This window comes from Branchiostoma belcheri, unplaced genomic scaffold (assembly GCF_001625305.1).
Source record: "Branchiostoma belcheri isolate BF01 breed outbred unplaced genomic scaffold, Haploidv18h27 scaffold62, whole genome shotgun sequence".
Taxonomy (NCBI): Eukaryota; Metazoa; Chordata; class Leptocardii; order Amphioxiformes; family Branchiostomatidae; genus Branchiostoma; species Branchiostoma belcheri.
The window spans coordinates 1,829,414-1,855,838 of NW_017804265.1; the positions used below are offsets into that span (position 1 = coordinate 1,829,414).

At 41.9% G+C, this 26,425-nt stretch overlaps 1 protein-coding gene across 1 annotated transcript in view; it reads left to right on the plus strand.

Annotated features, from left to right (window-relative positions):
* The first annotated feature begins 11,449 nt into the window (after nt 1-11,449).
* LOC109483051 (deleted in malignant brain tumors 1 protein-like) overlaps nt 11,450-26,425 on the plus strand; it is an 80,169-nt gene continuing 65,193 nt past the window's right edge. Inside the window, exons 1-4 of the mRNA XM_019786007.1 lie at nt 11,450-11,573; nt 11,819-12,010; nt 23,604-23,735; nt 25,518-25,700. Coding sequence (XP_019641566.1) covers nt 11,450-11,573; nt 11,819-12,010; nt 23,604-23,735; nt 25,518-25,700 — 631 coding nt within the window. The remainder of the gene's footprint in view (nt 11,574-11,818; nt 12,011-23,603; nt 23,736-25,517; nt 25,701-26,425) is intronic.

Consider the following 26,425-nt stretch of genomic DNA (forward strand, 5'->3'; position numbering starts at 1 on the left):
TTATTCAGCAGCCCTCTGATTGGTCCCCGCTAGAAATTTACTGGATGTCATTCAGTCGATGCCCCCCCCCCCCCCCCCGGAACCTCAATTTCCCATCCAAGCCAGCCTAGCGGGGACCAATAGGCGGGCAGCATTTCGGCCACACCCACAACCCGCGCTTTAGCAAGATATGGTTGAAAAAGATGTTTCTACTAAACTTAGTTCAAAAGATACATTTGTAAATTGGTTTCTGAAATTCTGTGTCTTTGAATAGTTGGAGCAAAATAACTACCGACCCGAGTTAAACCATTTCGGCACTGGGCTGCTGGTGCTTACGTCGGCCGCGCGGCGTACAAAACAGTATCTTAGGCCAAGTCTTTGTCTGTGAAAATGTAAGAAAAGAGGCCTTGCAGTCCTGTCCTGCCGATAACCTTGTTGTCCCGATTAAACTTTGTTACCCAGGCGGTATGATCTCGAAAATATGAGTGGCAGCATCTCGATACCCTTTTTAAAGACAAGGTTTGATTTGCCGATTTCGAGTTTCCAGTGCTGAAGCCGCCGACACACCAAGTGTTAACGTACCTTCGGCACTGGAGATCTAGGACGGAAGCCGCCTCAACTCTGTATACCGAGTGCTGAGAAAGGAACCCGTAACTTCGGTACTTGCATTATTTTCACCCCAAATACACCAATTCTTACATTGTTTATCTGACATTTCCTACTCCGATTACCTGCCGCGCCGTACGGAAGGATGCTGTTCAACCCCATTGTCGAATGGAATCGACCGCAAAGTGGGCGTGGCGCGGAATGCTGGTCACCCATTGGTCGCCGCTAGGCTACGTGGATGTGAAATTGATGTAGCCCCCCCCCCCCGGTCCCCCCATGTCAAAAAAAGCCCGGTCTAGGTAGGGTTAACAAGGTCGCAGACATCATATAGTATGCTGGTTAATATTAACTGTGGTTGTGGCAGTTTTCTGTCATTTTCGGTATATGATTAGTTTCTGAGGTCCAGAAGATGGGAAATATTGCAAATTATCTAAATGATCGTTTAATGGTTATTAAGGAAATTTGAAAATTGCATTAGTATACACTACAGGATATTTATAGTTTGTAAAAAAATATCTATGTAATGTATGGGGAGAGGAACATTAATAGACTAAAGTAATGCAAATATAAACATAATTATATGATAAATGGCAAAGGAAAGAAATTCATACCTTTACATTGTTTTGTTTCAGGCAATACTGCAGCTCAATGCTGGGATCCTGGTGTACCGGCCAATGGGAACAGGGATAACAACAGTAACTTTACATCAGGACAGACAGTCAGGTACACCTGTATGGACGGGTATCAGCTGAGGGGGACTGCCAATATAACCTGCCAGCCGAACGGGACTTGGAGTGGTGCTACACCAACTTGTGAAGGTAATAAATGAATAATAAAAGTATTGAGGTTGGGGTAGAACTTCTGGTTTACGGTATACATGCGTACACCTGTAACATTGATCGTCATGTTAGATGTGGCCTTTTTAATGACTTAACCCCTTGAAGTTTTAGTAGTACACCATCCACAGGATGACGAAAATAACCCGGACTGAATAAAGTTAACCCAGTTCAAATCGTTTGGAGGAGGGTCACCCAATGATAAGATGTGCTTTAAAGGCCAGTCCTTTGTAACTCATAAACTACGTATAATCATCGCATGGTCGCTAAATATTCAGATGGTTGTCTAATAGTAAAAATATACTCTTAAACGTAAATATGCTGTGATTGTACAACGTAAAATGGGACCACATTTTAGATGCGTTTCTTTAAGCAGTGGCACCTGTGCTGTGCAGTGTAAACCAGTCAGAACATGGGCGATAGGTGAATAGAACAAGTGTTTGTTAAATCTTTGTACTCGGTCTACGTAAGCACGCTGTTTTTGTTTAAGACGAACGTAGTCCTCGTGACACGTATCGTAAGTTGTTACTTCTGATCATGGTAAGGCTGGGTCGCGCAAAGGCCGACGGGAACAAGCCATCGATCTTTAAAGTTAGTTCAGTCGCATTCCCGATCCGTTGTCAGAGAGCTATCTTCTCACTTCGCATTTCATACCCAACCGCCAAGCCACGTCGAGAGTTCCAGGCAGTTTTCTTAGGCGTAATGTATACGAAGCAGAAACACTGTCAAAATATCGTATATGCATTTTTAAAAGGGGTAAGATTAAATCCATAAATGTTTTGAAAATGGGATACATCTTTTAAAAGGGGTAAAATATTAGCGATTTTAGAAAGTTATACCATTTTTCAAACTATCCCATTCCAGAAAACTACACCATTTTCAAAAGCCTATCCAGTTCCAGAAAACAATATCATTCTCAAAAAAACATCCGAGTCAAGATCTATACCAATAAAAAAAAAAAACTATCCGCTTCCAGAAAACTATACCATTTTTCAAAAAATTGTACCATTCTTAAATACGCCGATTTCAAGTGTGCCGATTTTCTAACTGTGCAGATTTTTCAATCCTGCCGACTTTTTAATTCTGCCGATGTTTCCAACTGTGCCAACTTTTCAATTCTGCCGACATTTCGATTCTGCCTACATTTCAACACTTAAATAATTTTTTATGCTAATAAAACCCCCCAAAAGTTTGTGATCTTGCTGCTCTGGGATTTCTTATCAATTAAGGTTATTGATGAATCATGCAGCTACATGTAATTACTTGGGTTTAATTTCGTGTTGGTAAATTAACGAAAAACTTTGTAACATTTTTCCTTGAACGAACTGTACTAAATTAGTCGACTAATCTATATTTTTTTAATGATCAGCCCTGATCTGTACCTTCTGTATATCCAAGTAGCAGAAGATTGTATGATGAGAGAGCCCATCGGGTATCGGGTAACTTACCGTCTTGTGAAACAACCTGTTCGATGTTCTGACGTATTAAATTGAAATTCTGCAGAACAGTTTAATGTGTCGTTTCTTTGATTTAATGTGTCGTTTCTTTGATTTATTAGAAAATTGCTGCTACGAAATCGCAGATCTCTGGACAGATGAGGTGAGAGGGGAGGGGGGCGCTTTGTTTACGGGTATCCGGAAAAGATGGGCTAGGCTTGGGCTACGGCTACCTTGATGGGCTACCCTTTCTGGGCCCCAAAGGGTGTGCATAAGGGTTTGGTCTCTAACAAATTTACTTGTCTTTACAGCTGTGGTACAGAATTTGAGTTTTGTTAGTTTGGACACCTTATGCTTGGTTTTTTACAGGCAACTGCTCTTAAGCTCCTGTTCTGCATAACAGGAGCTTTCTGACTTTATCTTGTATTGACTTGTCTGACTTTTGTTCCCCTTTTCGACTTCCAAAATTATCTTTACCTTATTTGCATATCATATTCTTGGTTTGGCTTATTATGTGCTTATAAACCTGCATTTTACCTCTGGCCTATCAGTCACTGACGACAGCTAGTGGATACTAGCTGAAACGTCTGACCGTTTCCAAAATCGTATCCAGTTTCTTGAGTAACTGCTTTTTTGGCGTAAACTGGGGTGAGCCCCTTAACATACTAGTGGTCTATGATACGCATCGGTAAAGTTAAATATCAGCAAATGATGTAGAAACTGTCTAGTATATTAAAACACATAGCCTTTCGCATCTGTTTCTTTCCTGGTTGGGTCTCTCTGACAAGTAACTTAATAGAATGTTTGTGTATTTGCCTCTCATGCGAAAGTATCACATAATACAGTTTTCTTCTGAATCAGAAAGGGACATGTTGTCAATAAACGGACGAAAACTCTTGAAATAGACGTTGTTGCGTGACGTTATTTTTGTGACCACGCACTAAGACTAATAAAGAACAGTCGTGGAATGGGAACTCCAAACATAGACTGTTTATGTCCACACAAACCATGTAGGCATGAGTCATCAAGGCGTTGTCGCCATGTCTTCACAGGATCGCCACAGCGCGCGCCTTCTTGAATTGTTGAAACATGAAGCGCTCACAATAGATCATAGACTCCAAATTTAATGCGATAGGGTAAAAAAAACAAGGCGGGCGAAGAGTATTCATACATTTTCATATTTTGAGATAGTAAACTTTGAAATAAGAATTTAGGTGAAAAAAATCAAAATGTCGTTCAAAATGTGTATATTGCTGTTTTGTTAATTTATTTTTATGACGAATAGAAGACTTGTTTCTTGTTACACCGTGTCCTTTTATTCAATTTGTATCCTAACATTTGTAGTTCTACAGTAAGTATATTCCAAATATAGGCATCTTATTTTTGGCCCTTCGTGTTTTATCACGCTTTCACATTAATCTAAGGTCTCCAGTGGACGTCATCTATAGCAATTACTTGGTTTGGGGGAAGGAAAAAAAAGCTGACGCATGTCCAACCTATCCTCCCCCCGCTGAAGTTATAGTACAATCCCTCGATGTAATTATAACGTCATTCCATCCCATCTCATAATGGGGTTCCCCGGCCATGGCTTGGCTCTGCTTGAAGACAAATGTAAGCTGTCTCCAAGTGAGGTAGGAGGGGGAAATTGTTATTTCTAAACACAAAAGGATGCGCTACAGTGACAACGGGACCCCCTACGAGGCTCGTTAACGAACTTAACCTTGGTCTCAACAACAGCTACCTGCCTACCAAAAATTATAAACATCAATTAACATAAACAAAAGTTATTTTGCTCACAAGCCACAAAAACAAAAGGTTCATTAACGTAACGTACGGACCCCCCACGAAGCCGAAACTTGCACTTGACCTCGGCCTTAACAACGGTAATCTGCCTGCCAAAAATCATGGACGTCGAATCATGCCTTCAAGAGTTATTCTGCTAAATCCGCAGTCACCCACAATACGGAGAGAAAATTCCATAGTCTTTCTGACGAAGATAGACAATTATGGTTAGAGCATGTGGTTTACTGTATAACCATGTACACCGGTAAGTAACTGAAGGCATTGGACGCTATGATATTGGGATTTTCGTATACACAACCAGAGATTCGTCCTTGCTTGCTTCCGTTTCGATGTCTATCAGACACCTTCTCAGAACTTTTTGACTAGAGTCTAGCTTTTTGCCGTTATATGTAGTTTAAGGGAGGGTAACCCATTGACCGGAGGGGGTGGGGTGTTTTGGGGGCCCGTCCTCGGTTAAGCTTAGGTCACATTTGAAACGGGGCCCGTTCGGCATGTCCTCGGCGTAGACGCCGGCCGGCGTCATGAAGCCGAGCGTGCGCCGACTGTCAGGGTCACAATTGAATGATCCTTTACGGCTCCCTGTCGGGGCCTGGTTGTACTGTGGCCGGCGTTGAGGCGTATTCTAATTAATATTCATAAACTTTTGGTCCCCTTGGCGGCCGGTTTCAGTCAGGGACCCGTTCGGTGCCCGGTCAATCTCCCGTCTTGACCCGTGCGGAGTGTGGTAGGGTGCCGACCGGCTCTTACAGTTCGGCCGGGCAGCTGTCAGGTCCCTGGCGAGGTCCAGGGGGGGATCTTGGCGAGTCCCTGGCGGGATCCCGACGGGCTCCTGTCGTGTTTCTGAGCCAGTATATGTATAAGCGCTGCACTGCCTGCCACGTCACGTGAAGAGTACACTGAAGTTGCCGATAGCGCGTCACCAGTACAACCTAGGTCTTCTGGCATTGGTAGCTGAAGAAGAGAGGCAGGCAGAACTGGTGCGTCGCAAAAGACGATGGGGGTTCGCCCCTGGTTGATGCGCAGACCCGTGTACGGACAGTACGAGTCACTGATGATAGAGCTACATATATGTCGCGAACATCATTGCGACTTTAAGTCCTTCCTGCGAATGGAACAACAGATGTTTCACGACCTCCTACAACGTGTAGGCCCATCAATCGAGAAAAGTAGAGAGCAAGTTCTTTTTTTGTGAATGCAGTCTACTTCTTGACAAATTTCAATGTATCCATAATGATTTATAATAACAATAAATTAAGATATTACAGTCCAGTCTGTATGTAACACTTCTGTTTAATTCTATGCAGTGCTAAACAGCCCTTTCCAGCAGCCTAAAACTCGCCATTACCCTACGCTTGGCGACCGGGAACAGCTACCGATCCTCTAAAATTACCTTCAGGGTAGCCCACATGCAACACAATATCACTGTTCATTCCTGAAGTACATGTATGTCGGTAGTGCCAAAAAACAGACCGCACACGCGCCGAGCGGGCCCCTTTCTTGAATTGTGACCCAGGCTTAACTCATAAACTATGATAGTCTAAGAGTAAACAAGAGTTCCGAGATCTCATACTTCTATGAAATATGGGTTTGATATGTAAATGTAAATTTCTTCTTTAATTGCGCAAATGACCTCTGCATTAACATAATATATGCATCGTGATGTTAACTTTTGATTAACTTACAGATATCCCAAGTATGACATCCCCATCATTCAACATTAAGAAATCATAGAATTTTCGCTTTAATTATGCAAATTAGGTCATCATTTACATACTTAATATCTGTTGATGTTCTATCTGCCATAGGTTACATACATTACATGTATGAAATTCAAAGTACTATAATGTAAAACACTGTAATTATCAAATTTTCTCATTAATTATGCAAATAAAGTCCTCATTTGAATAATTTGCATTTAATTATGTACATCTCTCTCGCAGCTACCTACCTACCAAAAATGACGAAAATATGTTGTTCCTATCTGGACTTATTGGCTTTCAAAGATTTCGCCCGAAGGTAACCTGCAGTTCCAGAACAAGCTGCTAGGGGGACCAAACCCACACCACTTTTTCCTGACAAGAAAAGCTATCTGTCACCAAAAAGTCAAGACCATAGCATGTTCAGGACAAAAGATACAAAAATCAGAAGTTCTGCTGCAGTAACAAGGTCATGCACCAGGAGGCCTATATTGACCTTGACCTTTGTCTTCCTAAGACTTACATGCATACCAAATATCATCACAATCCATAAAGGCGTTATGAAGTTATGCTGATTACAAATGTGCGGAAACACAAACACACACACACACATGCAGACAGATAGACACACACAGACGGACGCGCCAAAAACAATACCTCCATTTTTCATACTGTCGTAAACGTCCTATGTGATTGTACAACGTACAATGGGGCCGCATTTCAGACTTCATGTTACTGTGTAGAGATGTGAATACTTTGCCTTTGGAAATGCATCTATAAGCGATGGTACCTGTGCATTGTGCAGTGTAAAACTCTTAACATGGGCGATGGGCCACCAAGTTTCTGTTGAAATCGCTGTACTGGATCTACGTAAGCACACTGTCTTTGTTTGAAAGGAATTTAGTCCGCCAGACACGCATCATAAGTTGTTAGTTCTGATCGCAAAGGACGGCGGTAAAAAGACATCGTTCTTCACAGTTGATCGCATTCGCGAACCCGCTAATCGATAAGTAGAACCGTCGTCAGAGAGCTGACTTCTCACTTCAGAAAAATGAAAGTTCGCATTTTGCACAAATCTGCCAAGCCACGTCAAGATTTCCTGGTAGTTTCCCTTTCCTTCCGAGAGAAAGTAGTCCGTGCCACACCTCTGTGCGTCAACACCCGTTACAAGATAGCTCGTCGCTGCAAGGTTAACCACGGGTCTGCCTAACCTCAACGTATCTAAAATATCTATCTTTTTTTATTAAAAAAAATTGAGTCAATGTGGTATCGTTATCTATTCAATAATTTGACCCAAAACATGGTATTTTTAACTGGCGGCAGATTTTAAACCAACAGGAAATATAACGTCTAAGAAAGGGCAGAGATTCTATTTTCTGTCGGTTTGTAACCAGTTACATATTTTAAATGCAGATGACCCCGAAAAGCGCAAGTTTATAGTCATAAAGCACCACAACCTTAGCTTGTTAAATTTTTACTGTCTTCTTATGGTATCTCTATGATAAGTGCGTATGAGTTGCATACGGACAGTTTTTATCATACGCATCCGTACGCAAACTGCGCACTGTATATTTATCTCCGTCGTTTTATGTAAGTTTTGATAACGTCAGCATACGCACGGCACACGCACAGACTGGCTCAGTACGCAGCGTAATTTTGAGCATGCCCAAAACCACGCTGCGTACGCTGTTACGCCGGTCATGCGTTTTTAATACAAAGGACGAACGTTCGTATTGCAACAGGACAGCGCATTATACACATTTGTAACTAAAGAGAAGAGCAAAGGTTGCGAACAGATCTAGATAGCGAACTGGCCGAACACTTGGGCTACAGCCGGGTACCGGCTCCTCTGGTTCCCATGGTTAACAGACCTCCTGGGGCATTTTAAGTAAGATGTAACAAAAAATGAATAAGTTCATTAATATGTTAAGATTGGCTCTTTCTAATTTGTTTTGCTGAAAATTAAATGATTATTTGGAAAACGTCTTTCCTAGAGTGCAGTATGTTTTACAAAAATGTTGACACTTTTAAACACAAAAGAACACCCTTGTACCGCCTCCCCCCAAAATGATGATAGGACTTGCCATTTTGCATATTATCAATATATCTATATTTAAAATTAACATAAAATATTTGCTTTTTGTTGTCTGTACTTTGGTATAATACGGCAGTTGCCTGTTTTTGTTTTTTGTCTGAGAAATGTGTAGTGTACGTAGATTGGTAAAAAAAATAGTTCATAAAAATATACGTACATAAAAGCCACGGGCGAATATAAACTCAATGTCATGAAACATCTAAAGGTGATGGACATATAACAGTAGCCGCTTTGAACTGTGCTTGTAATGTAGCGTCGGTAGATATATAAAGATTGTAGTGTTCGCAGTGATGTGTAGCCCATGCTATCTGTTCGTATATGCGCAATTGTAACTTGTCTCTTTTCCAAGTTATGTGTGTTTTCATTGTTTTCAACGTTATTAAGGGAGCTTAAAGGTATTCTTGACATCTCCAATATTCATCAAGGCTATTAACAGTCGAACTGGTATGTTTGTATAAAGTCCGTGTACATGTATTTTAACCGACAAGATATTACAGGAAACTGACCAAGGCTAGGGCAAATTGGAAACAAACGCATTTTATCTGAGTTGAGGGCGGTCAATGATGAGAAGGACTCGCTGCGAATGAAACAGCAGGAAGCAGCAGGGAATACGCCGCAACACGCTTGGCATTCGTCAGGAGTGCGTTAGGCATGCGGTGGGCATACGCCGAGTGCGTCCGGAATACGCTTGGCCTTCGCAATGCATGTGAACGCAATACAGATGCGATATGCAATCTATGCGCTGAATTCGTTATTTTTAAATAAGAAGTGTGGTAGGTTTGGGCCCCCTAGCGGCTTGCTATGGAACTGCAGGGGCGTTTCTTTAAAGATATACATAAGAGGATAACTCAGAAACCGGTGATTTAGGTAGCTTAAGTGACGCTTGACATATGCGATGATTATGCACATCTGGATGTAATTTACATAATTAATAAGAAAATTTTATGCTGGCATTACATTATCGGACTATTCAAGCGTGTAACCATGTGATTGAGAACAAGAGAAACACAGGCAGATGTTGATTATGTAAATTAACACTTAATTTGCATAATTAATGAGATCATGTTATAATTCCATAATGGTAAATGCCTGAAATTTCATACTTGGGGTATTTGAAAGTTAAGTGAAGGTGAACATCATTAAAACATTACTTATTCAAATAAGGACCTCATTTGCATAGTTTATAAGGAAACGATAGAATGGCTTTCATTGTTGAAGGAAGGCTGTCTTTTGGTGGAGAAGATGATTAACTGATATAAATCTAGCAAATAAGGATCCTATTTGCATAATCAGGAGGAATAATATTCACTTTGTCAGTCATAAGATTACATCATTTGGCGAAGGTATGAGATCGTGGAACTCTAGTTACATGTAAATTCAAGTTAAGAATGTAGTTTTACGATGTACCTTAGTTCGAATATAACAGTGAACAGTAAGGCATGTCCCTAATATTATAATAGTAATAAATGTTTAAATTGGTGACCTCTCTCTCCCGATTTCAACAAAAACTCAGTGGCCTACCGGTCAGCATTGCCCTGAGGAAGGTGTCAGGTCACCGAAACGTCGGCTGTAAAAACACACTTGGTTGCGTAAATGTCTTTTTATCGAGTTACGAACCAGCCAAATAGCCAACTACAGCCGACCTTACTGATAACTGGTTCATTTGCAACACGTGCTCAGTCATGCCGTTGCAGCCTTATCTGGCTGAATTGGGGCATGATACAAATCTTGTGTAATTCTTAAAACAATCCATCACATGTCTATAGCCTTACAGACAAGGTACCATTACTAATTCATCAAAATCAATTCTACAAATATAGGCTAAAAGACAAGATGAGTACTGGTTAAAATTTATTAAATAGCTTTACAGTAAAAGAGACCTATTGATTAAAATCCATTCTATTATACATGTACTATACCAGGCTAAGAGGCGAGGTACTAATGATTAAATTCCATTCGATAATTTTACAGTAAAAGGCAAGGTAGTATTCGTAAATCTGGAAGTTCTACAGTTAAACTGGATAAAGTTATCCTTTGATCTCAGTTTTCTGCCGTGTAAGTTTGCCCGTTTCGGAGGCAGCCAGCAAGAGAAGACAGGGGATTTAGAAATAGAAACTGCAAACTTCATACACAGATTGCGTCTTCTCGAGGAAAGGGGAGTGAGAGATAGCTGTTTAGTGCTCTGTCATAGCTAACATATGTTCTGTCTAGAATCACTCTGCAAGCCCTCTTCTGTACGGCTTCAATATGCTTCGACTGGAGACTAGTGAGGCCAGGATGCCACACCGGACAGGCATATTCCAACAACGGCCGGACAAAACCACAGAAAACTAGCACTAGGTCGTTATCGTTAAGTCCGTGTTTCTTCAGGACACGTACTAGGTAGAGCCTACGGTTAGAGTGGATTAACCGGTTTTATCGCCATGCCAAACTACATCTGCATATTCCAGACTAGGACGAATAAAGGACTAGTTCCTAAAATATTTAACTTCAGAGCTATGATGACTTGGAAACATTACTACATAGATAGTTAGGGTGGTATTTCGAAGAAATGTCAAATTTCAGAACTGTAATATTCTCGTCCATTTGCAATTAGCCAAGAGGTAATATTTGCATTAAAGTGATTGTGATTAAAATTGAATACCTTTAGATTCCAGCAGAATCCGTCTTGTTGAGCTTGGGCCTCACGGACCAACCAAAGGACGTGTAGAAGTTCGACCGGCCGACAGTCGGACTTGGGGCGGAGTATGTCCTGACCACTTCGACCTAAGGGAGGCAGACGTTGTTTGCAGAATGCTGGGTTATATCTGGGCAAACGGCTTTTCATCAGTTACCCTATTTGGTAAAGCGTACGGTTCGTCTTCTGCTGTCTGACGTAAATACTTTCTTTGCGTATTCGCATTCGACTCATTAAGCCCTTTTTGTCTGTTTCTATAATGACTACATTTTTTTAAATCTTCTACATATTGTTTTTTAGGTGAACAAATGCTGGTCTACATGGCTGACCTACGGTGTGATGGGAACGAGAGTAGCCTGTTTGACTGCTCGTACGCAGGATGGGGGAATCACGGCTGTGAAGATGGAGGATATAGAAGACATAGACATGCCAGCGTTGTCTGTGGTACATTGATAAAGTAGTCATTATAAAATCAATGTTTAGATTGGATTAAATAGAAAAAAAATTAATTATAGCTCTTTCAAGATAACCGACTGAGAGGATTTAACGTCTTACGTTTATTTGTACACCATATAACACACACACACACACACACACACACACACACACACACACACACACATACATACATACATACACACATACACACACACCACAAACTCATCTCATGTGTGTGATAATATATTTAGATCCCAGCAGAATCCGTCTCATCGGTGGTTCCGGGCCTAAAGAAGGACGCGTGGAAGTCCGACCAGACGACAGTATGACCTGGGGCACAGTTTGCCACAACCGTTTCAACATGAACGATGCAGACGTTGTTTGCAGAATGCTGGGTTATCCTAACGCTACCCAGGTCCGAAATGGGGCATATTTTGGCCAAGGTAAGATCTTCATTTTCATCAAGTTGATCTTTTTTCTTTACGTTTGCCCGGCCTAAACCTAAGTAAAAAAAGGTGGGATGGAAGTATGGATCAATCAATCATTCAATCAATCAATGAACGAACGGACTATGCGGCCAAGGCCTTGCTGCTATTCATACACTCCCATTGTGTTCTGATAAGCTCGAATCGCTAAATACTGTGCTACAATAAGATAAAAAGCTCACACGGCAATAAGTCTGACAAAGGTATACATTCACAATATGATTTCACGTTAACCCTACCTAGACGGGGGGGGGGGCTAAAAGTGCTCGCGGCAACTTTGATGTCACCTAGCGTCTGAACGGCTAGCCGTAGAACGGCCAAACTTGGTGACTTTTCCTAAAATATTGTTGGCAACAATTTTCTATCATCGGAATGGGATAATGATTTTTGTGGTGCCATGGCAACGGGTTTCTGACAGGCATTTTTTGCTAAATTTAGTACTTTTTGTTTCAACAATAGAATTTTATGGGTTTTATGTCAAGTTACTCATACTTTCTAATATTAATAACATGCCATATAATTTTATGTAAATTTTATCATTAAATATGCATAATTTATGCTAATTTGATTACGTCATTGGCCAAAATCAAAGATGGCGGACCATATCATTAGAACAGGTATATACAGGTTATTTCATTAAAATTTCATCAATACTCCCGTTTCTTTTTCCAAAAAAGGTTTAAATGAAGGCCTTTAGTATGTTAACAATGTATTTTAGGCTTTATCATGAAAAAAACAAACTATTTTTGAAAATTCAAGATTGATGATCCAAGATGGCGGATATCTTAAATATGCATGACGTCATTTTATGACGTCACTGGTGTTGCTATGGGCAACATAAGACTTAGTACACCATAATATTCTGTCATAAACACTTTTGGTACAGTTATGGTCTCGGACCGGAGTTTTTTTCACGATTTTGGATCCGGCGGACACCCTCAGACCGAAGGGCTATAACTCCGCCAAAAAAAGTACGCCGGGAAATCTCATTACATCAGTCAACGGAGGTTTCCAGCCGGCTTCCGATACAATTTTGGTTATTGTCCGTCGACTCTATAATTTGGGTAGAAACTGTAGTTAAACGTAAATTTTGGATACGAAAAATGTAGTTTTTTTGCAGTTTTTTCAACGGACCTGCTTGGAAAAAAACGAATTTTCCCAGGCTAACGGCTTATATGCTGAAATAGCTTACTACTTTCTGTTTCTGAAAAACAGAAAAAAACTATAGGTTGTTGCGATAAGTTTTTCGCAAAATCCGGTGACGCGAACCCCTAGAAATTCCACATAGAACGCAGCTATTTGGGTCATCAGGCGACAAACCGCATCACCCTTGCTCGCGGACTAATACCAAAAACGCTTCGCTGGCCGTCCAACTTCACCGCGCCGAAAAACACTACAATCCCAAGGCTTTTTGATCAATTCAAAACCTAGTTGAAAATCTACAGCGATCGCCGAGCTATGGGGAGCCAAACCTAGCGTGACAACCTCGCAGATCCGGCGATTTACTGCGCACTATTTGGAACCCTGGTCAGAATTAAACTCCGACCCGGAACCTTATGTTGAATACCATTTAGTTTTCAGGGAAAAACCTATTTAGAGGGTTTTGGCCAATAAAATCACATTAATGACGTCATAATGACGTCATATTACGTCATAACGACATACAAATTGTAGATATGATAAATTTTCACTAGTACACCATTCTCTGAAAATTTGGTGGTCATACGACATACCGTTCTCGAGTTCGTTGGGGGGGGCAAAAGAGCCCCCCCCGGTCCCCCCATGTCAAAAAAAGCCCGGTCTAGGTAGGGTTAAAGCAGTACTAGAGGTGCTATATTTCGACAGGCATTTATTTTTGGAAGTCAAAAATGCATATTATTTTACAGTATACAATTAAATGCCCATTTTGCGCGCAAGTCTTAAAACGCATTGAATCCAGGACAAACTCTCCAAATGCCCTCAAAACTTCCCCAGAATACACCACGCTACCCCATTGGTGTCTATGTTTTAAACAAAAAGTTACGTTACAGACCTCATTTCGGGGGCGATAAGAAAAATTCGTACCGTTTTGTGTTCTTTGGTATCTTACCAACCATTGTCGACATGTCCTTCTTGGTGTCCTTATCGCCCCTCATTTATGCCGCAAATATTGACAATGAAAAAACGGCGTAATCTAGTTATCCTTTCCATAAGTGGCGTAATCTAATTATCTGTTCAAGTGATACTTACATGCAAATAAGTTGAAAAAATCAAACGACGCAGGATGAAACTGGCGCCCACTGTATTCGACATCCTGATATTATAATATCCAAGCCACAGGTCAAGCAAAGTAAAGCAAGTAATTTCTCAATAATCAGCTTGTTAGTGTGCTAGTCTCCTACCGTTTTCACCAAAAAATGTTTATGTTGACCTGAAGTGTATGAGTATTGCGTAAGCCAGAGTTCCCGGATGTATCAATTGTGGTTCAGCATGGGGGAAAATGATATTAATATCACTTTACAAACATGCGCCGTGCAAGTCGTACAAGCGAAATTATGTAAAAAGTCGGCTAGTTATGTATTCATTGCAGCATGATGTATCGAAAAATAACACTTCCTTCTGGAGGTTATAATTAGTACTCCTTTAAGCTGCGGGTCTCGGATATATCCGGGATCAAAGTACATGTCCTGTGTGCGGGTCCCGGATATACGAGTATTTAGGATTGGGGCATTTCTCGGGCGAAAACGGTCACTTCGCGCCGGCAGGGGTCAGGGGTCAAATTGCATTACGTAACCACTTTTACCTCATTCCCGGTTAGATTTTCTCAAATGGCGGCTGTCGTCTGCCGAGAGCATTTTTATTGTTTTTAGTGTCTTTTCGGCGATAAATTTCTTATTTTTGTCGCGAAGCGTCTGGATTTACGCTGAAATACGTGCTTTGGGACCATGAAAGTATTAATTTTAGGGGAATTTATCCTTCCCTCGGCGAGGATTCTCCGGAAAGTAGCGTCGATGTGGGAAGCACACGGAATGAAATTATGACCCCGATGGGAATTTGTACTTAGTAGGTAGGAGTTGAAGAACTTGGCATTGGCCGCCGAGTTGACAGTGGGTAGACGTCCGGGCGAGAAGTGTTATGTACCTATGATTTTTAGAGCTCCAGAAAGGAGAATACCGTCCTTGTAATATATTAGCCTTTCAGCTGAATAGTCAGTTCAGCACAAAGGGCAGTCTGTAGATATAAATTCACCGGTAGTACCATCTTGATTCCTTTTTATTCAATGAAAGTAATGCTTATTATGTTGTATTAGAATTCGCCAGGAGCTATATATTCCAAGTGAAAGCGATTTTATGTGTACTTGAGTGCATTTTATTCAAATCATTGTGGAAAATGTGTACATTAATTTATTAAAATATTTAAACTCTCTACATGCCAATACTAGAAACCCCTTCATACTAACGCACAAAATGTATATGTGTATGTAGGGGAGCTAGATTTCAATCAAAGTGAGAAAGATTGATCATTGGTAATTTTTGTTAATTGTCTAGAAAACCCCTAATTCTCTGTTTCGGCCCGTAACATTTGACACGAACATGTGACACGCCATTCGACTTGACGGTACGCGGGTGCTGGTCGTTTGTCTCTTCATCTGGTGTTTTTTGCGAATATGGAGTCTGATCCTGACAGGAAGAAGAAGAGACGATGCTCTGTGTGTCGGCTACCAGTGAAAGGCCACCAGGGACCATACGGCCGCGGCAAGTGCGCTGTTGAGCGGCCAGAAGGATCCTCAGATGAAGACTTTCTCGGTCGACAGCGGAGTAGTGCTAATGTCCAGGAGAAGATCAGAGGCCTCCGGTGGCACAGTAAAGTTCCGGAGCTAGTGCGTGGGGCATGGTCGGACAGCCTCTCGGAATACACGGAGGAAGAGGTAAGGTTGGCTAGATCACACAACCTAAAGAAATCGTCTGATTACGGCGGAGAGAAAGCCAGCGTTCGAGCAAGAAGTGAACCCCTCTACAGGTTTCCCGCCAAAACGCACGTGACCGGAGCAGGGAGAATGCACAAAATGCAGGAAAGACCAGCCCGACATTCGAGATCTGAGAGAATCCAGGAGATTGGTCAAAGAGGTGGAGAAGGCCTTTGACGACTTGTTACATCCAGTTACAAGCCAGGAGAGGAGGATCAGCGACAAACGCCTTGATGATCACGACTTTCAACTTCAACATCGTCACAGACTGAGCAGTCGTCCGACACGGAGAAGTCAGGTTTCACGAGAAAACCAGAGTGGCGCCGGCGTCACAGGGGGTCGCGTAAGAAGAAGACCGAGGCTAGGGATCCGCCCAAAACGCTTTCATCCGACACAACAGAGTCAGAGTTGGGTTTCGTGAGAAAACCAGACAAGCGCAAGCGTCGCAGTGGGTCGCGTTAGAAGAGGAGCGCTGCTCGCTAGGGTCGGCGGCAGGAAGAAAGAGAAAGGAGAACGATCCCGGCGCAACTATGACTCGGATACATCTTTGTACGACTCCCGCTCACGTTCTACGAGGCGACGTCGTGCAGGTAAGAGCGGTCGTAACCGTACTATTTATGATTCGGGTACACGTCGGGTCAAAGTTGACTGGCCACAGCATCGGGTGCATTTCCCGGGATATGGTAAAGAAGGGGGCGTGACTTATGACGAGTTATCGAGAATGTTCTCGATCGTGATCGTGTTTCTACTGACGCAGAACATAAGTTAGTTCACCTAACAGATCTTATGTTCGATGCTGTGTACTATGACTGGGTTGCAGTGCGAGAAGTTCACGCATTATTACTGTATGGGATGGAATACGGATCGCTTACATGGGGGAACCGCGGTGCCTTTGATCCTATCAGGGAAAGACACTACCAAACACACGCTAGAGTTGCCTGGGGCAACGCGGGCAACGCGTCGAGAGCGGGGCTTGTGAAAGAGGCTCGAGTGTCGGCAAGCAGACCTCGCTACTGTGGCGAGTTCCAGTCCGGGTCCTGTTCTCTACCCTCCGGGCATTGGAGCACACGATGGAACGCCCCACTGTTACACGTCTGTAGTGTGTTGTTTGCTAGTTCGGGAGATTAAAGCACCACACCCGAGTAAAGAGTGCCAGCACAAACCACGGCCATTTTGGGGCCCGGCAGACAGAGCAAATCACAGCTTCGGTGACTCCGCCCACTTCACCCAGGGAGCCGGCCCCGCACGTGGCGGGACACAATTCAAGGCGATCGGGCTTCATGAAGAGGTATCGGCATTTCAGGTTCCCAACTATATTGGCGCTCGTAGACCGGTGGACTCAAATCTGAATATACAAACCTGGAGAAGGTTACTCAGAGACTATGAACACATATAGTGAACTACGAGGGGTGTTCAAAAAGTTCTCGGCCTCACCTAGAAAACGTCATGGCAGTAAAATTTTTCTCACACTATTTTTTAATATAGTCCTCTCTAACTACAATACACTTAGTCCAGTGATGTTCCAGTTTTGTTTTCCCCTTGTGGAATAAGGTTGCATCCAGACCCCCCAGATTGGCCTCTACCGCATAGATGACGTCATCATTACCATCAAAACGATAACCACGTAAGTGGAACTTGAGTTTAGGAAACAGGTAGAAGTCCGAGGGTGCTAGGTCAGGTGAATTGGAAGGGTGGGGTTAGACTGCAAACCCAAATTCGTTTGCTGCTGGCACTGACCCCTGTGCTGTGTGGACAGATGCATTGTCAGCACGCCAGCTCGGAGCTTTCCTCTCCTTTTCTCTTTGATCGTTGTCCTCAAATGTCGTAATTCTGTTTAATAGTACTCTCCATTGATGCGTTAACCCCTTCGCAGGTAGTCAATCATGATTACTTCCTTACTGTCCCAGAAAACAGAGGCAAAACCCTGTAAACGGACGAAAGTCGCTAAAACTTCTTTGGGGGGCCGGGAAAAATTCTTTATCCATTGTTTGCTCTGCTGATTTGATTCGGGGTGAAAGTGGTGAACCCAGCTCATCTTGGGTTACAAATGTTTTGAGAAAATTGCATGCATTGGACTGAATTCGTTCCTTGAAATGCCCCGCCTGTTTAACTTCTGATGTTCAGAAAACATTCGAGGCACCCACCATGCAAACAGTTTGTTCATCCCCAGGATGTTCGACAAAACATTGTGAACTGGCAAGACTCTGCTACATGTCGGACAGTCTCACATCTGCCATTCACTACCATGTGATTGATGGCCTCAACTGGATTGTCCGTGGTGCTGATTTGTGGCATCCTGACCTATGTTCATCTTTTGTGCTCTCCTTGCCGCGCTTTTAGCTAGCAACCCACTTCTTTATAGTTTAATAAGAAGGGGAGTCATCACCAAGTGTCTTGACCATGTCTTCATGGATTTCCTTAGGAGACATCCCTTTTTATCGATACACTTGATCACAGCACACGGTGCTGTTGCGGCCATTTTGTGATTTTGCCCTCACCCACCCCATTTTCACGGGGCGTCACGTGCCAATTAATGAATATAAAAATTTGAATTTTTGTGTGCAGTGATGTAAGACGTCATAGTATACAGCTATATTAAAGAATAGGAGTTTGACCTTTATTTTCTAGGTTGGGCCGAGAACTTTTTGAACACCCCTCGTATTTGGATTTCGGTTGGCCCATCAACGTTCAGGCGGAACTTTATAGTTTGCCTGCAGTTTTGTATCCTAAGAATCGTAAGTCTGCTACAACGTATTCTTCACATGTTGATCATTTTCTTTCTGAAGAGCGCCGCCTAGGTGCCATAGTGGGACCTTTTCCAGAGAACCCTTTTTCGTCCCCAGTGGAAACCATTGCAAACAGTGGAGAAACGGAAGTGATAAGAGAAGAGTAGTAGTGGTCTGTAGTTTCCCATGTGGCCATGAATGAAGCGGTACCTAAGGATACTTATCTAGGAGACACGGTTAATTTGTCTTACCCATCAGTCGACACAATGACTCAAATGATTTTGAATAAGGGACCAGGTTGTCTGTTATATAAGACAGATTTAAGAAGAGCATACCGGCAGTTGCCGTATATATCTTGGGTATACTACGTGCTATTTTGTATCAAGAACTGTGCCCGCACTGAGTTGGAGAATGATACAAGACACTCTGTTTGGACACTACATGTAAGTCGTAGACCAGCGTGCAATGTAAACAAGTGCTTTCTGAAAAAAGCTGCCATTTTCGCCTCTATAAAAAGGATTATTTACTGGCGGTTATAATGGGATGTGATCTATAAATGATGTGTTGTGAGATGTAAAATGGATAAGAAAGTAGATCGTAGAGATGTTTTTTTTGGAGAAGGTGTGTTTTAACAGGGGAAGGGAGATTGTTGTGTGATGTTGCAGATGTTCTGTGTATGTGGAATTTGAACATTACAGCTGTGACATATATCTTTTTGTAGTAATATTCAGTAAACTTATAGTTTACAGTGGTGTTTTTGTGAAATGAAAAAAAAAATATGTTTAAGATAAATCTTGACAGGTGGTAATACTGTTGTGTTGTAATTTGTGAAATGTTGAACAATATGTGTATATATATATGTGTTGATTCGGTGTGATTATGGGGATGTTTGTTGTGTTTTGTTGACATTTCGGCTGACGAAGGTTTTACTGCCGTTATTGAGGTAGAAGTTGTTGAAATGATATTACCCAAGCTGATGAAATTGGTACGAGACTACTTAAAGAAGAAAACACATCTGATAAAAAAAGCAAAACAGCAGATGTTAAAAAGAAAATTTAAAAAACTCATACGTCGGGACATGAACAATTAGTTTTTGAGTGTTAAAAGCAAAACAGCAAAAAAATTTTAAAAAAGCTCCTCTCCGGGGATCGAACTCGCTATGTGCAAACCCCGCCACGTGCACCGCAAGAAAGAAAATTAAAAAAAAATTAAAAAAAAATTAAAAAAAATTAAAAAAAAAAGAAAAATTAGAAAAAAAAATAAAAAGAAAATATTAAAAAAAGTTACTTCTCCGGGGATCGAACTCTCTATGTCCAAACCCCGCCACGTGCAACACCGAACCGCTGTTCGGTGTTGCACGTGGCGGGGTTTGGACATAGACTCTACTTACTGAGTCATCTGTTTACGTAATTATTTGACTGCCTAACCATATATAGCGATCCGAGAAAATTGCAGGTTCGAGCACAGGATGAACGAATTATGATTGAAGCATGAAAGCCCGTGTTTAAAAAGAGTAAGTATCAAACGTATCGACATTCCTGAGTAAGAACAATGCAGCAGGCAAACGTTAAAGTGCAAACATAATAGAGAAACATAGAAGGACTTTTCATCACGACTTTGCATGTAGATGTAGATGCAACAACGACATCTAACGACAGGCGGCATTTTTGTCATTAACATAATTTATGCAATCATCTTTAGATTTGCAGATGATCAATAAATTAGCGCCGAAAAACTTATGTAACTATACTTCGATCAATGGTATGTAACTAGATGAGACTGTTACTACATAAAGTTTCTTTTTGTAAAGAACATGGATTAAAATGGCAGCAAGTCTAAACCGGAAAGAAGTAAACAGGTATTGCATGGCCTGCAGTGGACTGTTGACATAATTTATGCCGTTTATTAAAATCCTTGATTACTGTGATTATAAACATGTTTTTATTAACATTTTTGGCAAATAATAAAATCAAGTATTATTTAAGACAAATTAAGTTTGTTTTGTCAGCAGCTTTGTTATGCAACATTATTATAACCATGATTTTGAAATTAGAAACCGCAATAGAAAGTATACAAACTTCCATGGCATGGATAAATGTTATGGCATGGACCATTGTTGCCTTGACCTCCATGCCTCCATGGATGGAATATTTGTTTTGGTCTCATAAACCATTTTCGTTCAGGCGAAAATGGTTAAAAGTGTACTTTACAGAGCAAGAATCACACCGATTCTTGCCCCGACGAAAAACAAAGATGGCGGCCTAAAACAGTAAACAACACCACGAGAAGGCTCCTCCCTCAAAACAATAAGCTCCACCCCCAACGCACGGAATGGGACAAGGCCCTTGTGTGTCCAGAGCTCGAGTGTGTTCGATCAGGCACGGTTCGGGACAGTCCTCGCGTGTCCCAGAATGTAGATTTGCCCAAAGCACGGTTTGGGACACGCGCCGTGTGTCCCAAACCATGCCCAGGCATGGTTTGGAACAAGGCACGGTTTGGGACACAACAAAGGCCACTAGACGCGAACTCCAGTCCCTTATTGGTAAGCTCGTTTTTGTTTCATCCTGTGTGCCTCCAGGACGACTGTTTATATCACGTATGTTGGAGGCATTGCGTTCACTACGACGGAACCACCATAGACTTCGCTTGACACGGGCTTTCAGATTGGATCTCAAGACAAGTGGTAGCAGCGGTTTATGGATTCATACAACGGTGTATCGATGATGGTTCCAGACATTTACAGTGACCCGGACGAGTTGGTTATGACGGACGCCTGTGCCACGGGGTGCGGCGGTTTCTCCAACGGTCAAAGCTTTCATTGCGAGTTTCCCGGGCGGGTTTTGGAACAGTTTGGATCAAAGATGCACGTGCTCGAAATGTTAACAATTGTAATCGCGGCAAGGAAATGGCCACCCCGCTGGTGTAGACAGCGAATTGTGGTACACTGCGACAACATGGCTTGTGTGCACGTATTAAACTCCGGCCGTGCTCGTGATCGGGAACTGTTGCAGTGTGCGAGGGAATTATGGCTGTTGGCTGCCACATTTGAGTTCCAGGTGAAGGCCACACACATTCAAGGTTCCCACAATCGGATTGCCGATCATCTTTCGCGATGGCACCTCTCAGCATATCACTCTCAGCAGTTCAAGAGTCTCACACGACATCAGACCACTTGTGAGATTTCGGTATTCCAGGAAGACTTTATCTTGGTTTGCCAATACTGACTGTATGATTAGGTCCTAATGCTTTTGTTCTGTTTGTTTGTTTGTTCCAGCCAGCAAAGACCTTACATTACTGCGAGACCGAGTGCGTCAGACTAAACGGGCAGTCTTTGCTGAGGGAACGTGGGGGAACCTGAGAACACATTTACGAACCTACATGCTGTTCTGTACGTTCTACGGTTTACCGCCCTTTCCGTCAACAGTAGACACCCTGGAGACTTATGATGAGTTTCTCAGTCGTTCCTTTCGGGCGCCAGCGTCAATTGCAAACTAAATCAGCGGTATCAAAACCTTTCACATTCTGTTCGGACTAGACACCGCGGCTTTCTCGTCTATGGATCTAGCTCTGGTGTTACGAGGACTGAAGAAACAAATAGGACATACGCCGCGTCAAAAGCTGCCATTCACCCCAGAAATCTTGCTCAAGATCTATGTATGAACAGTTAGATACCTCGGACTCGGTTCAGGCAACCATATGGGCAGTGATACTTATCAGTTTCTTTACGTTTCAGAGAAAATCTAACTTTGTGTCTGAGTTTGATCCGGCTAAACAGTTCACCATGAATGATTTTGCTGTACATAGAGGAGTTTTGCTGATCAGAATTAGATGGTCTAAGGCATTACAATGTGCAGAGAGATTATTGTATGTTCCCGTGATGGAGATCAAGAATTCTCCTCTTTGTCCAGTATCGGCATACTGTAATATGGTTAAGCTGAATCGAAAATTTGATACTATCGCAGCTTTTACGAGACCACATAGATCCGGATTTGTACCTTTGACTCAGAGCGTTTTCGATAAGGCTTTCAAGCAGATCCTGATTAGAGCAGGTTTAAGCCCAGCTAGATACTCACTACATAGTGGACGTAGAGGTAGTGCCACCTTTGCCTTTCGTTCAGGTGTTCCTATTGACTTGATTCGCCTTCAGGGTGACTGGCGTTCGGACGCCTACTTGCTGTATCTTAAAGTACCCTTAGCCACCCGGTTAAGTCTATGTTCCAGAATGGTGACTAGCATTCGTAAGATGGCTTTGTAGTACTAGTATCTTACACCACATCGTAGACCACTAATAGATGGTTTCGTTGTGATGAGACAACGTTATTGTTACAAGTTGACCTATGTGTTTAGGTTCTTCTAGTTTGTTGCGCATGTTCTAATATGATATTGGTGAACTATCGTAAGAAGGAATGATGTTTGTTAGCCTGAATAGTTTGTCAGCAGTTATACTGTTATCTTTTTTTTGTATTTTCTAATTGTTGCTATATGGTTCCCTCCTGGGTGGTAACACCAAAGCAATGTTCAAGGATGATATCATAGGAAGCTAAAGAGAAAGAAAGGGAGTAGGTGGTGGTTTTCTTTTCTAAATTATTAACAAATTTCGCAGCTTGGCCGTTCCTTTGGTGTCTGTTTCGGAAAAGTCGCAAATCAAAGCTTTTCCCTTTTTCCGGCCAAACTGTGTTTGATTCATTTTATGTTTCCCGAGTTTTTGTGGGATAACTGTCATATCATCCCTTCAAAGAAAAAAACGCATATGTTGCATACGATTTTGTTGTGCAAAAAGACCACACGGGCAAACGTCAGCTTTTCTAAAGCACTTGTTTAAAGTATTATCTTTAGGATCGATTAATGTGACTTGCCGATGCATACTTTTAAAACACAGGAACAGGACCAATCTACATGGATGACCTACAATGTGATGGTAACGAGACCAGCCTCTTTAACTGCTCTTACGCAGGGTGGACGATTCACGACTGTGATCATGGCCAAGATGTAGGCGTGGTCTGTCGTACAGGTACGTTCATTTTACTCTTATTCGTAAACATATACTCTAATACTATACAGCCCTATGGTGCTTCACATTCGCCTAGGTGGCGTCGCGTTGCGTAAGGGTAGAATATTCGGCCCGGAACCCATGGGCCCTGGGTTCGATTTTACCTACATGCCCTGACGTTGTCCCCTTTGGAAAAGACACTTACGAGGCTTTCGTCACTTCACTCAAAGTTAGTACTTAGCTTCGGTTAGGTACGTCCCTCGGATATTACATAAACTGGAGGTTCCGTGTTTGGGGAGAGACACATTCCACCACACCTTTCGAAAAAGAGTAGGGGCATGCAAGTTGGTGATTACTACAAAATACCGAAACGGAGGCCTGGCGAATCCACGTTTCGTATTAGCCACGGAAAGATGGACGATGGGCATTACCGCGAAAGGAAGAAGGAGGAGGTTAGATATGTTTTGGGTAGCGTTTGGTTATTACCTTCGCCAAGAAGGTTCTGTTTTCAGAGGCGTTCGTGTGTCTGTCTGTCTGTCTGTCTGTGACCACGATAACTCAAGAAGGCTTATATTGATTGTCTTTATACTTATGAGGTGGGTAGGTCTTTATTAGATTTTGGACCCCCTAGCGGCTTGTTATGGTACTGCAGCATAACTTCCGGTTTTGATATCTCATGATCTAGATGTGCCAGGGTCACGAAATTTGGATAGTAGGTAGCTCTTGTGCTGGGAAAGAAGTGACATAGGTTTGGGCCCCCTAGCGGCTTGCTCTGGAACTGCAGGGGCATTTTTAAAAACATTTAAAAGAGGATAACTCAAGAACCGGTTGACGGATTGCAATGATTTTTGGTAGGTAGGTAGCATAATTATGCAACTATTATGCAAATCTTGATGTGATTTGCATAATTAATGAGAAATTTCTAAAAACTCAGCTGCATTACATTATTGGACTATTTAAGCTTGTGATATATGTAATTGAGAACAAGAGAAACACAGGCAGATATTGATTATGTAAATTAACACTCAATTTGCATAATTAATGAGAAAATGTTATAATTCCATAACGGTAACTGCCAGGAATTTCATACTTAGGGTATTTGAAAGTTAAGTAAAGATGAATATTATTAAACATAACTTATTCAAATGAGGACCTAATTTGCATAATTTATGAGGAAATGATAAAATGGATGTCTTTGTTAAGATAAAGCTGTCTATTGGTGGATAATATCATCAACTGATATAATTCAGCAAATGAGGATCCTATTTACATAATCAGGAGGAATAATCTTTACTTTGTCAGTCATAAAGATTAACATCATTTGGCGAAGGTATGCGATCGTGGAACTCTAGTTTAGATGTGATTTAGCGCAAAAACTCAAGAACGACCACCTCATTCATCAGGATAATTAATGACCAATCACTCTAACGGAAATGCGCAAGAGTTACAGTTACATAGACGGGACCTTATGAGACATAACTGATATGTGACGTCAACAGTATCAAACGTGACGGGGAATTTATATCGTCTTCCGTTCAATCACGTTTGTTGACGTCACGTATCTGTAAAGTAAATAAGGTCTCGTGTCTGTAACAGTAACCCTCGCGGGTTTAACGTATGCAAGTGATTGGTCATTAATCATTATCATAAAGGCGACAGTGTTGGTTAAAATTTGATTCTTGTGTACTCTTTTTGTTGGAATGAAATTTAGCATCGTAACATGATGAACAGCAATGCAATGTTCTAGTAAAAATAATGCATTTACTATGATATCAATAATAGGGATTATTGTTTCATTTTCAGATTCTAGCAGAATCCGTCTTGTCGGAGGTTCCGCTCCAAACGAGGGGCGTGTGGAAGTCCGGCCGGCCGACAGTTCCAGATGGGGCACAGTTTGTCACAACGGTTTCGACTTGAAGGATGCAGAAGTTGTCTGCAGGATGCTGGGCTATCCGATTGTATATAGAGTGCGCCCTTTTGGCACAGGTACAACTTTCCTTTATACATAGGAGTATTTATGATGATTATAATGCACAGCATTTAAAACTATTTTCTCAGTGTATTACTGAATGAAGACCTTTATTGTACTTATGAAACAAGTTTAAACTGCAATTTTAAACACAACAAATTGGACTCACCAAAATTTTTCAACTGTACAACTCCAGTATTTGTCAAGGATTGAGCAATCCACCGCTTCCGTGACGTCACGCAGATAACATACGTGACTCCGTAAGCAGTGGATCATAGGTTGCAAAAAGTCCCCCCCGCCCTGATGTAAATGGCGTTTTATCCCTTGTGCGAAAAAGTCCGATTCTGTGTCCAAGATTATTTCTTTAATCAAAGAGACTGAATGGCCAGGTGTTTCAATATGTATATGATGTGACTTACCTTTGGCGCAATTCAAACTTGTTTCATAATTACTTCTACCCACACAGATGAACTTTTGAGATAACCTTTTTTGTACATCTTTGCTAAATGATTACAGGTTACATGTTGACAATCATATGCATCGGCGTGTACACAAAGTACTGTATTACATTTTGTTACTACCTTAAAGCTTAGTCACGATCCGCCGTGCGTGTTTTTTGTCCGTACGTGTTTTTTAAGAGGCCACATCTGCTACATTTTTCTGAAAACGGGGGGAAGGACTGGCATAAACAGTACGTCAACGCACGTCACTCACACGATTGCGCAAGGTGTAAGTATGTGGT